This window comes from Carassius gibelio, chromosome B10 (assembly GCF_023724105.1).
Source record: "Carassius gibelio isolate Cgi1373 ecotype wild population from Czech Republic chromosome B10, carGib1.2-hapl.c, whole genome shotgun sequence".
NCBI classification, from domain to species: Eukaryota; Metazoa; Chordata; class Actinopteri; order Cypriniformes; family Cyprinidae; genus Carassius; species Carassius gibelio.
In genome coordinates this window covers 9,303,799-9,316,156 of record NC_068405.1, presented here as the reverse complement: position 1 = coordinate 9,316,156, position 12,358 = coordinate 9,303,799, and the positions used below count along the sequence as shown (strand labels likewise).

Here is a 12,358-nt window from a genome sequence, read left to right as displayed (position 1 = left end):
GTGAAATTTTATGTTTTAAGCAAAACAAGGTAAGAGAGTGTGATGGTGCTAATGTGACAGTGACGTCATATAACCCACTAGCCTCCACCTCATTGTATATTTATGCTAGTACCTTTATATAGTGCTCCACAATTTGACTTACTTTTTAAGGTTCCAGTTAAATGTCCTTCTCAAAGCAAACGCAGATATTCAGAAGACGCCAAACTGTCATGAAAAAGTGCATCCAAAAGTAGTTTCTTTATGCAATATATGCAAAATGTATGACAGAATTGATGAATGTGGCCCAGCCCTAATCACTTTACAACATTGATAAGAATACAAAAACATAACAATAATAAAAATTATCTATTATAATGGTGCATATGAAGATGATAAATTCACCATGTTTACAAAGTAGAAATATAGACATTAGCAGTAAACAGAAATACTTGCAGAAATAGAACATAATCAGCTGTCTGATAATTATTATATACAATATGCTGATATTGTAAACTTTTTGTTTTAAGTATAGAAGTTAAAACAAAAAGAGAGCAAACGCTCTTATTTATGTACTGTAGGGCAGACGGCGACTACAGCAAAGAAAATATAATAGCAGTGACGCTGATTTGAGGTCAAATTGGATATGAATAGCCCCGGCAAATAAATAAAAACAAATTAAAAATGTAACTATCGATTTTTTAAATAATGTACCAAATGACAGGGAACCTCTAGTTTACAGTTTCCTTTAAAAAATTGGCATGCACCTGAAATACATAATAAATAACAAGTTAATTACTGATTATCAGAAACCAGCCACTGGCATTAGCACTGCATTTCTTTATTTTTTTTTTATTTATGTGGGGAAATTATTATTTGCTGAAACAGAAAACATGAAAACTTATATCTTTATTACTTATTGGTAAGTTAACCAAAGGGTTTGACAGAAAATAGTAGCTATCTGAAGCTCAGATCAGTGAAGTCTATGTCATCGGAGGTTTTGTGCGAGTCTGTTGAGCTCCTGTGAGAGGCCAGTGATGGTGTCCAGGATCCTCTGTCTATCAGACTCCAGCAGACGGCCTCCACAGCGCTGGAAAAACTTGTCTGGGTGCCAGAGCAGCTTCCGGAAAACAATCGAATCAGATCAATCGGCACCGTGCAACATAACGCCCACCATTTCCTCCAGCGAGCCGCGGGAAGCAGGCCATGGGATGTCATCGTATCCCAGCAGTCCTTCAGGAGCTTTGCTGGAAGAGCTGTGAAACGTGGCAGCACAGCGCTCCTCATAGCGCCTCTTCCTCCCCTGTCTCGTCTCCTCCTCCCAGTTTGGCCCACTGCTTGGTAAAATACTCCTGTCTGATCCGATCTGCCCAGTCTCTGAAGTCTTCGTCATCTTTATCATCCCACACAAATTCATCTGGAGTGAACAGGACATATTCATATATGTTTATCACCTTCTATATACTGTAGCCTCAGCTTTAGACGGTCCATATATTTTAATAGAGGGTTATACATAATCTTATATATTATGAAAGCCATGAAATCAAAATGATCAGGGAGAAGAAGTACAATGGAAAACAAATTAAATCTGAAGGAATAATTGTAGTACTTCGGCAAAATTGTTAATTAGTATTTTTTTTTCTCATAAACACTGCTTCACTGCTTATTGAATATTGAAGATTTTTTTTTTTAAACCAACATGAATACATAGAGAACATTTATAAGACCTTAAAATAATAAATAATCTCAATGTTCTTTAACTGATCCATCTATGCATTATTTTACAATAGACTCTATTGTGTGAAATAACCAGCTATTACAATTATTTAATGGAGATGTGCAGGATGTTCAAGCTTACCCTCATACTGTCCGAAATCCGAATGTCTCAAAAAACTCCTCCTGACATTCACCTAACAGCTTCTCTCTCCACTGTTTCTCTGGATCAATGTGCGAGGATTCATTCCTGATGTTCCCGTTTCAGTTAAATTAACATGAAACATATTAATAACTTCAAGATGCATAACTAAAATAGACAAACCTGTTCTTAATATAACCAAATAACACCAGATAAGGGTCTCTCTTCTCACGGCACCTGCTCTGGCTTCATCCAGTGGAGCAGGTCATGAAGAGTCACTCCTGCTTTATTAGAGATACCCATAGCTTCTGGACAGCTTTTTCGTAATGGCACCACCAGGTCATCATAAGCTGTGATTAATAAGGTGAACAGCATTAAAACAGTTAAAACTGGAGAAATAGTGTGCTGATATTACACGGTTATTACACCTCTTTTGCCATGTTTGAGGGCTCTTTTTGCGGCCAGATGTAGCGTTGTTTCTCCATTTCTGTCGGTTTGAATGGCATCTGCTCCATGTTTCAGCAGCAGTCTGAGAACTGTATCATCCCCATGAGAACAGACAATGTGTAGAGGACTTCTGTGCTTCTTCCCCTGCGCGAAGTTCAGCTCCAGATCCTTGTGTTTACGAAGGAACGACTTCAACTTCATCAGACTGCCCTCCTCCACATAGCGCAAGACTCTCCTTTGCTGTCTTTTCACCATCGGGACTCATTAGATGACATGCATATGTCAAACTCGATGTAACATTATGCATATATTTTTAAGTCCTTTCAACGGGTTAAACACGACCATAAAGAAACGTTACACCACGACATCACTGCAGTTCGTCTGTGAAATGATTCCGGAGGAACCGAACCCACTCCAGCAGTTCCGTAGTTGACGCGCAGGTTTAAAGTGAACCTGCAGGTGTCGCTGTTTGCCGAGAAATCTCAGTCATATATTCACAGCTAAAAATAGCTTGAATTCATTTACAGTTAATTTGATAGTTTTTACTAGTCTTTTTTCCTTTACAATTCACGGTTTAAATTTTATATTTTGTATCTCTCAAAAAAAGTTGCCTACAAAATATTTTGGCATTACCTTGAAGTAGGTCTACTTAGTTACTTAAGTAAAGAGTTCGGTTGTGTTTTAAGGACAGTATGTGAAACAGCAACAAATATTTGAGTAGGATTAGATTGTTTCCACATTATAAATATTGAACATTAATTCAGCACAGCTGTCCAAGTTCAAACCCTATTTAGAATTGTGCTTATTATATGCAAACCTGAGAGAAATTGTCTTTCATTTTGTCTTGATCTAGCCCATTACAATTCTGTTTGTTGATGTAAAGTCAAGCTGATTTGGTAAAATTAATCATGTTTTTCGATTGGATTTTATGTTGCACCACAAAAATAAATAAATAAATAAATAAATAAATAAATAAATAAATAAATAATAAAAGGTACATTAAAGTCAAAATACAGCTCCTGGAATAAATACTTTTGACTGTGTGATATATAAATATAACTAATTGTAGCTTGGTTTTTCCAAAACATCACAATGTAGATTATGCTCTACATATTAGGTAAATAGGCTATATTTTGTCAGCATAAAAGTGAAAGTTTGCGGATATATTGTAATAAATAGTGCTCCTGTAGCTCAAGAGCATTGCACAAGATTGGGGTGATTGAATCCCAGGGAACACATGGCAGGAGAAAATTGTTAGCCTGAATGCAATGTAAGTCGCTTTGGATAAAAGCGTCTGCTAAATGCATAAAATATATGGTTTTAGTACTTGTCAAGAAACTCTTTCATATGACTGACTCAATCCAGCCAGCAGCAGAAGTTTAATCTGGAATACCTGTGAAAATTTAATTCTCCCTCATGCTGTGCCTTTGTTCATTTAAACCAATGCAGGAACCCAAAGTCCATAATGATACAAACTTCAAACTAAAATGCTATGGATTAAATAAACTTTGGAGGTGCCATATATTTTGGGTTGCTGTAAATCACTTGATCTAATGTCTTAAAGAATGGTTTTGGCAGAAATATCAGCGTATTTTGAAATAGAATAAGGATTTTAGAAATTATGTTTATTTTTATGGCAATAATTTTGCCAGCCAAAGGAGGGAGTGTTGTCCATTTAGCAAGTTTCCGTTTTGTTTACTCCAAAAGTAGAATAAACTTATGATATGACACTTATGATATGATTAGTTTAAATGAAAAAAACTGACAAGTGTGAGCACTTGTGGAAAACTCTTAACTTAAAAATCACTGAAGCCTCCAAAATTAATAAAAACATGAGGAAGATTATGGTAAGTAAAACATCATTTGCACAAAGGGAGTTTTTTGTTCTCTTCCTGCTCTCAAATTACCAGTCAAACTGTGATTAATATGAAAAGAGATTGTGAGAGCCTCCATAGTGTAAACAAAGGTGGTGCATCTCTGTCTAGAGCCACGCTAAACAGGAAGTCAGGATCAATGCTGTTGTTTTTATTTATTTAACTACAAAACACTCTCAGTCTAGCCGTTGTTCGAAATGCAAACTGTCAGGGTTAGGTAAAAAAAATTTAAAGTATGTGAAAACAAAACAAAACGGCATATATTTAACATTCCTAGACGCACCAGGGGGGTATTCCAGAAAGCTTGATTAACTTACCATTTGATAAACTATAACCTCTGGCTTGATTTACCCCAAACAGGCATACCATGAGTATGTCGGTTCCTAAACACCTGAGAAGAGTTAGTTTAATCAACCTCTTACTGGTTACCCAGAGTTAATGCGCGTGCACGGTGCATGTATAAAGACATTTTCAATGGATCGCCGATTTCACGAGTCACCATGGAAACTCAAAGCGAAAAAAAGAGAGCGGCGTATTTCACAGAGGAGTTGGAAGTTTTAATGCATGCTTATGAGGAGTTTGAGCCAATAATATAAAAAAGAAGCAATACAGCTGCATCGGCTAAAGCAAGAGAGTTGGCTTGGCCAAAAATAACGGACAGAGTAAATGCGTGAGTGTATTAAATTACAAATTTGGTATTTGCTCCCGTTTTATTGAAATGCAAAATAATGAAGTATGACTTATACATCCTTTTGAATATGTTAAATCACTATGAAAGCATTTACTTTTCCTGCCATTTATTTCTTTAGCTTGAAATAATAATGTATATTTCTTATTTAATAAGGTGTAATCCTTCTGGAGCCACAAGAACTTTAAGCCAAGTCAAAATGAAACACAAAAACATTCTGCAAAAAGGTAATATTTGATTACACAATTACTGAACTATTATTATAACAGGATTTAGTATATTCATTCTGTCATGCAGCTAACAGAAAGAAGACTGAAGCCCGTCTAACTGGCGGGGGGCCACCACAACCTCCCCTCACCCCATCTGAGGACCTGGCTCTATCCCTTAATAAAGGGCGACCAGTGGTTGCTGGCATTCCAGGGGGCAGTTCATCACACATACTATGCACCACAAGTGATGGTGAAAAAAGGGTGAAATATGAAAAGTTTACCTCTATGATTTTTTTTTAATTTTTTTGTCCTGATAAATTACTATCTCTGTCACTTAAAGGCTTTTTGAACAAGATTAATTTTTTATGTAGGCTTATTGTATTTAACTGCATATGATGTATTATTTTCTTTTATAATATTGAGAATTTAACGGGTTGTGTGTTCTTATAGATACTGATGGACGGATTGTATTATTGGACTCTCCAGAAAGAACACAGTCTGTCACAGTTGTAAGTGATTTGTTGTCAGGTACTTTTAGGTTTTTTTGTTTTTTTTGCCAAATAATGTATACTTGAATATTTGTCTTGTAGGATGAAGATGATGATGACGATGAAGAGACCACATCTGCTGTGACAGAAGTGGACAATGCTGGTAGATCCACTGAGGTATGATGCATACCATTATGATGTATGGCCCCTTTTTGCATTAGAGTAACAAACTGTCATTGTCCTTTCATAGTACATACCTAGGGATTTGCCCACAGATGAGGGTCCTTCAGCCTCAGCACACAATCTAAGCAGGGTAAGAATTTGTGTCCATGTGTCTATATTTGAATTTTATTGTCTGACCAAACAATCTCATTTATTACATTTTTCCACCTTAGTTGCCAGCAAAGGAGCTGTATAAGGTCCATCTTCAAAAACAAATAAGAAAAAGTGACATGGAGATGGACCTTATACAGCTTCAAATGGAAGAGAAAAGGCTCCTCATTAAAAACGCAGCACTTGAAATAGAATTACTTGAGAATCGCCTTAAGGTGAGAACTTGTCTGAATATTAATCTGTTGCATGTTAAAAGTGGTCCGTCTGTCTGTCTGTGTCTGTCTCTATCTATCTATCTATCTATCTATCTGTATCGTATGTATGTATGTATGTATGTATGTGTAAAGCAATATAAAAAAAAAACATTTTAATGAACTTTACTTTTACTGTTTTTCTGGAAATGAAGAAATAAACTGCCTGGCAGACCATTGCCAAAAAAACTAATAAAAGTAATTTTGACAAATCCTGTCTCTCAAAAGTCTTCCGTCTCTGTTGGCCTCTAAAATCTGTCGGTGTTCCTCTGGGCCATCTTCCTCAATACAAGGAGGGTGGCTCTCTCCTCTTATAGTGGCAATATTGTGAAGCACAACACAAGCCCCAATAATGTTGCATGCCCTCTCTGGACTAACCCGGAGCCTACGCAGACACTGAAACCAAGATTTGAGGATCCCTATAGTCATCTCCACCTTGGCCCGTGTTCGGCTGTGAGACAGGTTAAACCGTGTCTGTGGTCCAGGCTCAGGCTCAGGGTAGGGTGTCATTAAATAGGGCAGACAAGGGTATCCTCTGTCCCCCAGCAAGTAACCATTGTACTGTCCTGTAATGATTGAAGTGTACAACACAAATATAGTAAAAACAAAAAATTATATAAAGCAAATCATACCCTGCTGAAATGTCTGGCATAATGATGACTCGCGGAAAATTCTGGCATCATGCACAGATGCTGGCCATTTTGCCTCGACATTGGTGATGATTTGGGTTGCCTCACATATTACCTATAGTTAGTGGAAAAAGTAATGACTTTGATGATTTTAATAAGGGGAAAAAATTAAGTTGTTACCTGCACATTGATACTATGAATAGATTTCCTATTAACATAGTCTCCCTCATTTATTGATGGAGCTTTAATAGGAATGTGAGTGCCATCAATGCACCCAATTACATTTGGAAACCCTGAAACAGAAAGTTATGGAAGTATGAAGTGTGTGCATAATGAATACATGTATAGATATTACTAATATGACTAAATATTAAATATGTGTCATATATTTTACTACAAAGGACAAACCTGCCATTCTGTGGAATTCGTCTTTAATAACAAGCAGAGGTTTATGGCCAGGGAACTGTACAAACGTGGGTAACAACTGTTTAAGTGCCAGACACACTGTACGGACGGCTCTACACACAGTTGCCTTTCCCACATGCTCTGAATCGCCCACACTGTACAAAAAATGGCCAGACGCAAAAAACCTAAGTGCTATGCACAGAATGTTTTCTGTGCTAAGCGCAGAGCAGCGGTTTGTCACATTTGCGATATGCGGTTTTAAAAGACGTGTTAAATAAACTAATGAATCTTTTGAAAAACGATAACGCTCATTTAAATATTAATTAGGGTATGCAAACACATCAATACGCGGTCTTATAACCCTCTCCCGACGAAAAAAAAAACTCGTATAATTTGTGCTTCTACGTCCACAGGATCCTCGTCAAAAGGGCACGCCATGCTCACCAACCTTCTGAAACGAAGTTACACTGAAACATAACCTGCTCTCGAGCAGGTTGTCTTCAGAGAGTCAGTTGCTATGGTTACATACATACCCAGAAAGTTACCTCTGTTTTTGGAACCGAACGTTGAGGTTATCCACGAACTTACCCTTAAACAGACCCAGGTATGTCACATAACCTGCTTTTTGGAATACCCCCCAGGTTATCATCCACACCCATCAGGAAATTCTTCATGCCTGTTGTATCAACAGACAATGGTTTCACTGATAAACATAAAATCTATTTTCCAAGAATTGTAACTGAACAGTGAATTAAAATGTGCATGATATATACAGTGTTGGGCAAGTTACTTTTAAAAAGTAATTAGTTACAGTTACTAGTTACTTCTTCCAAAAAGTAACTAAATTAGTAACTCAGTTACAAATTTTTAAAGTAACTAGTTACTTAAGAAAGTAACTATTGCGTTACTTTCAAGTAAAATTAAATTTTAAATGCTCAAACGTGACCCCACCTCTACCCCTCTTTAAAGGAACTTAAAATACATGTGCATGTTCAAATATTTATGATAAATCTGAATATTATAATGAAATGGACACTTAATACAATACATTATTAACAGAAACATGAAACATTGTACACACATCTAAAAAAAAAAGTTGCTGTGGGACAAAGTGAGACTAGCCTCCAATCAAATGGCATGTATGTAGATATTATGTTTATATAGTGGATCAATGCAAATAACACGATAGATTTTTGGGAACTTTTGATATTTCCTTTTATTGTTTCTTTAATTTCTTGAAGGAAAAAGTAATGTATATACTTCCATTTAGAGAAGGCTACTTTTGGATTATTTGGGCTCGTCGCCATACCTGTCTCTCGTTGACTGACTGGCTTGTGTTGTTCGTTGTGTGTCCTGTCCTGTCCGATGATGGGTCGTTCGCGAATGAGCGTTAGTGATGATGGATCGACTCGTTCGCGAATGAGCTTTTGATGAGTCGTTCGCGATTCGCGAATGAGCCGACTCTAAGAGCCGGCTTTTTTAGTTGAACTTCGGGAGCTGGCTCGCATATCTGAAGAGCCAACTCTATTTTTTCAAATTTAGCCTATAGAAATTAAATAATTATGTAATAAAAATTGAAATATTATAGTCAAAGTCATTTAAAGAGCCGTTTGTGAGCCAAAGAGCCGGCTCTTTTCAGTGAGCTGAGTCAAAAGAGCCGAATTCCCATCACTACTATGCGTGCTTTCGAAAACCCGCCCAACTCTACCTCTGATTGGCTTACAATGAAATTTTACTCTACCTCAGCCAATCGTCAGCATTTATGCGCTTGTCTCGTGCTCTGCCCACTAACCAAGGAAGAACAGTAAAAAAAAGTATTTGCCTCTCGCACAGAGATCTAGTTGGTCTGATGAAAAAAAAAAAACAGCTTCATCATCAGTTATAGTAACGCGCCGCATTTTTTGGCAGTAACGGTAACGGCGTTATTAAGATGAGAAGAGTAATCAATTAGATTACTCGTTACTGGAAAAAGTAATGCCGTTACGCCGTTATTTATAACGCCGTTATTCCCATCACTGGATATATATAGAATTGCATGTGTTTGCTAAAACATACCATATCACTAAGAAATGTATATAGAGCTTGTTCTAAATGTAAATTTAATATACACATTCATGCAGAATGTACCAACATTACCACCATAACATAACCTATCATTTACCTGACAGTGAAGAATAGGAACTCACCTAAAATGATTGTGAGTTTAATGGTAAAAGACTGTAAAAGTCCAATGGCAAAAAGCTATTATCTGCGAAAAAGGAAATTCCTTACAATATATGGTAAATAACTGTAATAGAGCTAACGTTACATTTAATGTAATTTTACAGAAAATACTGTAAATTCAGTTTTTTTTAAGTCATTGTATAACTGTTTTTTTTTTCATATCAGTATTGTTCATTAGGGTCTAATTAGGCATTAGGCATCTAATGTTGTTAAATGAATGTTTATTGCATAATTTTAGTGCATGTTACCATGTTGTTTTGTATTTCTGTGAATGACACTGTGCACCTTCTATATATTAGCATTTAACTCTGCTTGTGATGCTTTGCTTTATCATGTGGCTTTCTCATCACAACCTGTTTTTGTTGGTTTTTAGTGTATTACAAAACAGATATAGTTCACTTGTTTGATATAATCAGTATAATCAGTTAAATATATATTTGTTTTATATAATCAGTATAAAAAGTTAAATGTTAACCTATTATGCTCTTTTACAAAGTCTTGATTTTGTTTTGGGGTTGTACTACAATATGCTCTCATGCTTGGTGGTTCGAAAAACACATTATTTTTCACATAATTTACATTATTACAATACCTTTCTCCCCAGCCTGGCACAAATGGCTTAATTTGTTCTATGTTTGATGAAGGCCCACCTTCCGAAAAACTAAATTCTACACAATTGGTTGGCTGTACCAGTGCATTTTGATTGCCGAACAGCTTTGACAGTGTTTCAGTACTGCCACACCCCTTGCCAAAGCAGCAAGCTCTGTCTGCTCCAGTATAGTTAAGGATGGCGTCAATATTACCATATCAATTTGAGCTGGATTCAGACCCCCAGCCCATAACCCAGGTTCTCTGATAACAGAAGTGAGGTATCTCACATTGGGAATGCCTCGGGCATGACTGACTGCGAAAGGACCACTAACACCATGTCTGTCAGACTGATAAACCAATTGCTGAAGAAGCCATCAAGGAGTCCCGCCTCCCTGGTATATAACTCGCTGCAGCTTGCTGCTACATCATTCTCTACACAGCCTCTTCACCTTGTAGTCAACACTGTAGGGAACGTTACTTTAAAAAAGTAATTAGTTATAGTTACTCACTACTTGTTCCAAAAAGTAACTGAGTTAGTAACTGAATTACTCTATAATAAAAGTAATTCGTTACCAGGGAAAGTAACTATTTGCGTTACTGTAAAAAAAAAAAAAAAAAAAAAAGTTGCTATATGTCAGAGAATTTGTATTTATTTATTTTTTTGCAGTTTTCACAAGTCTATTGAAATGAGTAGAACAGACAGGTGTTCGTACATAACTTTCGATATTTATTGCACGTCAACAGACAGCAAGAGTTTTATCCTGCACTTCAAGTATTATCTTTGTAAGAAAAGCGTTTTTGGCCACTAGCTTTGTAGATGCGTGTCACACATTACATGTTTACATTACATGCAAGTTCTTGCCTTGAATTTGAAGTAGTGCTTATATCTCCACCTTGAAAATGCCAACTTTTCATCGGATTGCTCCTGACTCACCATTTCTGCTACTGCTGCGAATCTCTGTGTAGCTGTTGCGTGTGTGTGTGTTTGGCGCCGCTGGCACTGCCGGCATGTGTGTAAAAACACTTGCTCTGATTGACATGATCTCATAATCGCTTATCTCGTTATTAACCCACCTGCTCACTCGCTGTGAGCCAGGGGTGTGTTCGGAATGCATAGTAACGCACCGCATTTAATGTTCAGTAACGTTAACGGCATTGTAACGATTGGAAAAGTAATTAGTTAGATTACCCCGTTACTGAAAAAATAACGTTGTTACCTAACGCCGTTCTTTTAAACGCCGTTATTCCAAACACTGGTAGTCAACAAGAAGAGTGGTGAGGTGAGATACCTCACTACTGTTATCAGAGAATCGGGGTTACTCAAGTAACCTAACATTCTCTTCCTAACATCCGTTCGGTATCTCACTATGGGGTATAGACCACTCTCGTATTACAGATAATATTGAATTAACAGGTGCTACCTAGTAAGGTGATAAACAAGTGATCATGGCTTAATGCTTGAGCAAACCTGATGCACTTCATAACATAATACAGTGAACACAAGCACAAGGTGTATTATACTGATGAATAGAAGATAAGGGCATATGCTCTGAATAAAATGCATTACATGTTAGGCACCGCCCCTGCTCCCAGCACTGAATGCACCAGTGACGACTGAGGTACGACTGAGGTATGGTATGCATATTTGGTGTACTGTCCGAGGAAGGGCTACGAGCCCGAACCTAGAGTACCCCCCAAAAAGCAAATGAACAAGAGGACAGCCGCCAGTTTAAAGAACAGCCCCCCCCCCCCCCCCCCGCCCCCCAAAATAGAGTACTGGCGGGGGCTGATTTAGATTTTCTGAGAAGTCGTTTCGTTGGCAGGCCGGAAGAGCCTACGTACTCCGGTGGGAGCGACTTAGGCATTGGAAGGGTAGGCCCTACCGGCTGCAGGTACTGAACTACGTGGTTGTGGGCACCCAGTCGGTAGGGCTCGAGCCGATGCTCAACGGGAGCTCGTGGTGTTGGAACGGTGAGCCCTACCGGCTGATGAGGAGGAGCAGTGTGGTTGTAATGCCTGACCGGCCCTACTGGCTGATAGCCCCTGCTATTCAGTGGGCAAAGGGCCTAAGGCTGACCGAGAGGGCCCATGAAGCCTCTGACTGGAGATTTGAGACTCAGGACAATGGACGTCTGGGTCCTCTTGGTTTGACAGATAAAAAGCTTTGTGCTGGCCGACATGGAGGACTCGGGCGACATCCGAAGGGAGATCCCGACTCAGGGCATCAGATGGATAAGACACGCTTGCAAGTATAGAAACCCGACCAGGAGAACTCTTGACAGACGTCTGAAAGGAGTAAGGGTAAGCCTCGCCAGATGGGGAGAGTGAAAAGGAAAAAACGACTGGTAGGGCTCTCGCGGCATCCAATGGGCCATCATACTCAGAACAA

At 38.1% G+C, this 12,358-nt stretch overlaps 1 protein-coding gene and 1 long non-coding RNA gene across 2 annotated transcripts; one reads left to right on the top strand and one right to left on the bottom strand.

Annotated features, from left to right (window-relative positions):
• Positions 1–867: 867 nt before the first annotated feature.
• On the bottom strand, positions 868–3,343 carry nfkbil1 (nuclear factor of kappa light polypeptide gene enhancer in B-cells inhibitor-like 1). The gene is given in 6 exon segments (XM_052566646.1): positions 868–1,301; positions 1,303–1,393; positions 1,835–1,856; positions 1,858–1,950; positions 2,069–2,181; positions 2,260–3,343. Coding segments are annotated over 6 exon segments (930 nt in total). The 5' UTR covers positions 2,534–3,343; the 3' UTR covers positions 868–964.
• A 1,494-nt stretch (positions 3,344–4,837) lies between these two features.
• LOC127966746 (uncharacterized) lies at positions 4,838–6,605 on the top strand. The gene is made up of 4 exons (XR_008155693.1): positions 4,838–5,558; positions 5,640–5,714; positions 5,788–5,850; positions 5,933–6,605. It is a non-coding gene; the product is annotated as an uncharacterized LOC127966746 (long non-coding RNA).
• The last annotated feature ends 5,753 nt before the right edge of the window (positions 6,606–12,358 follow it).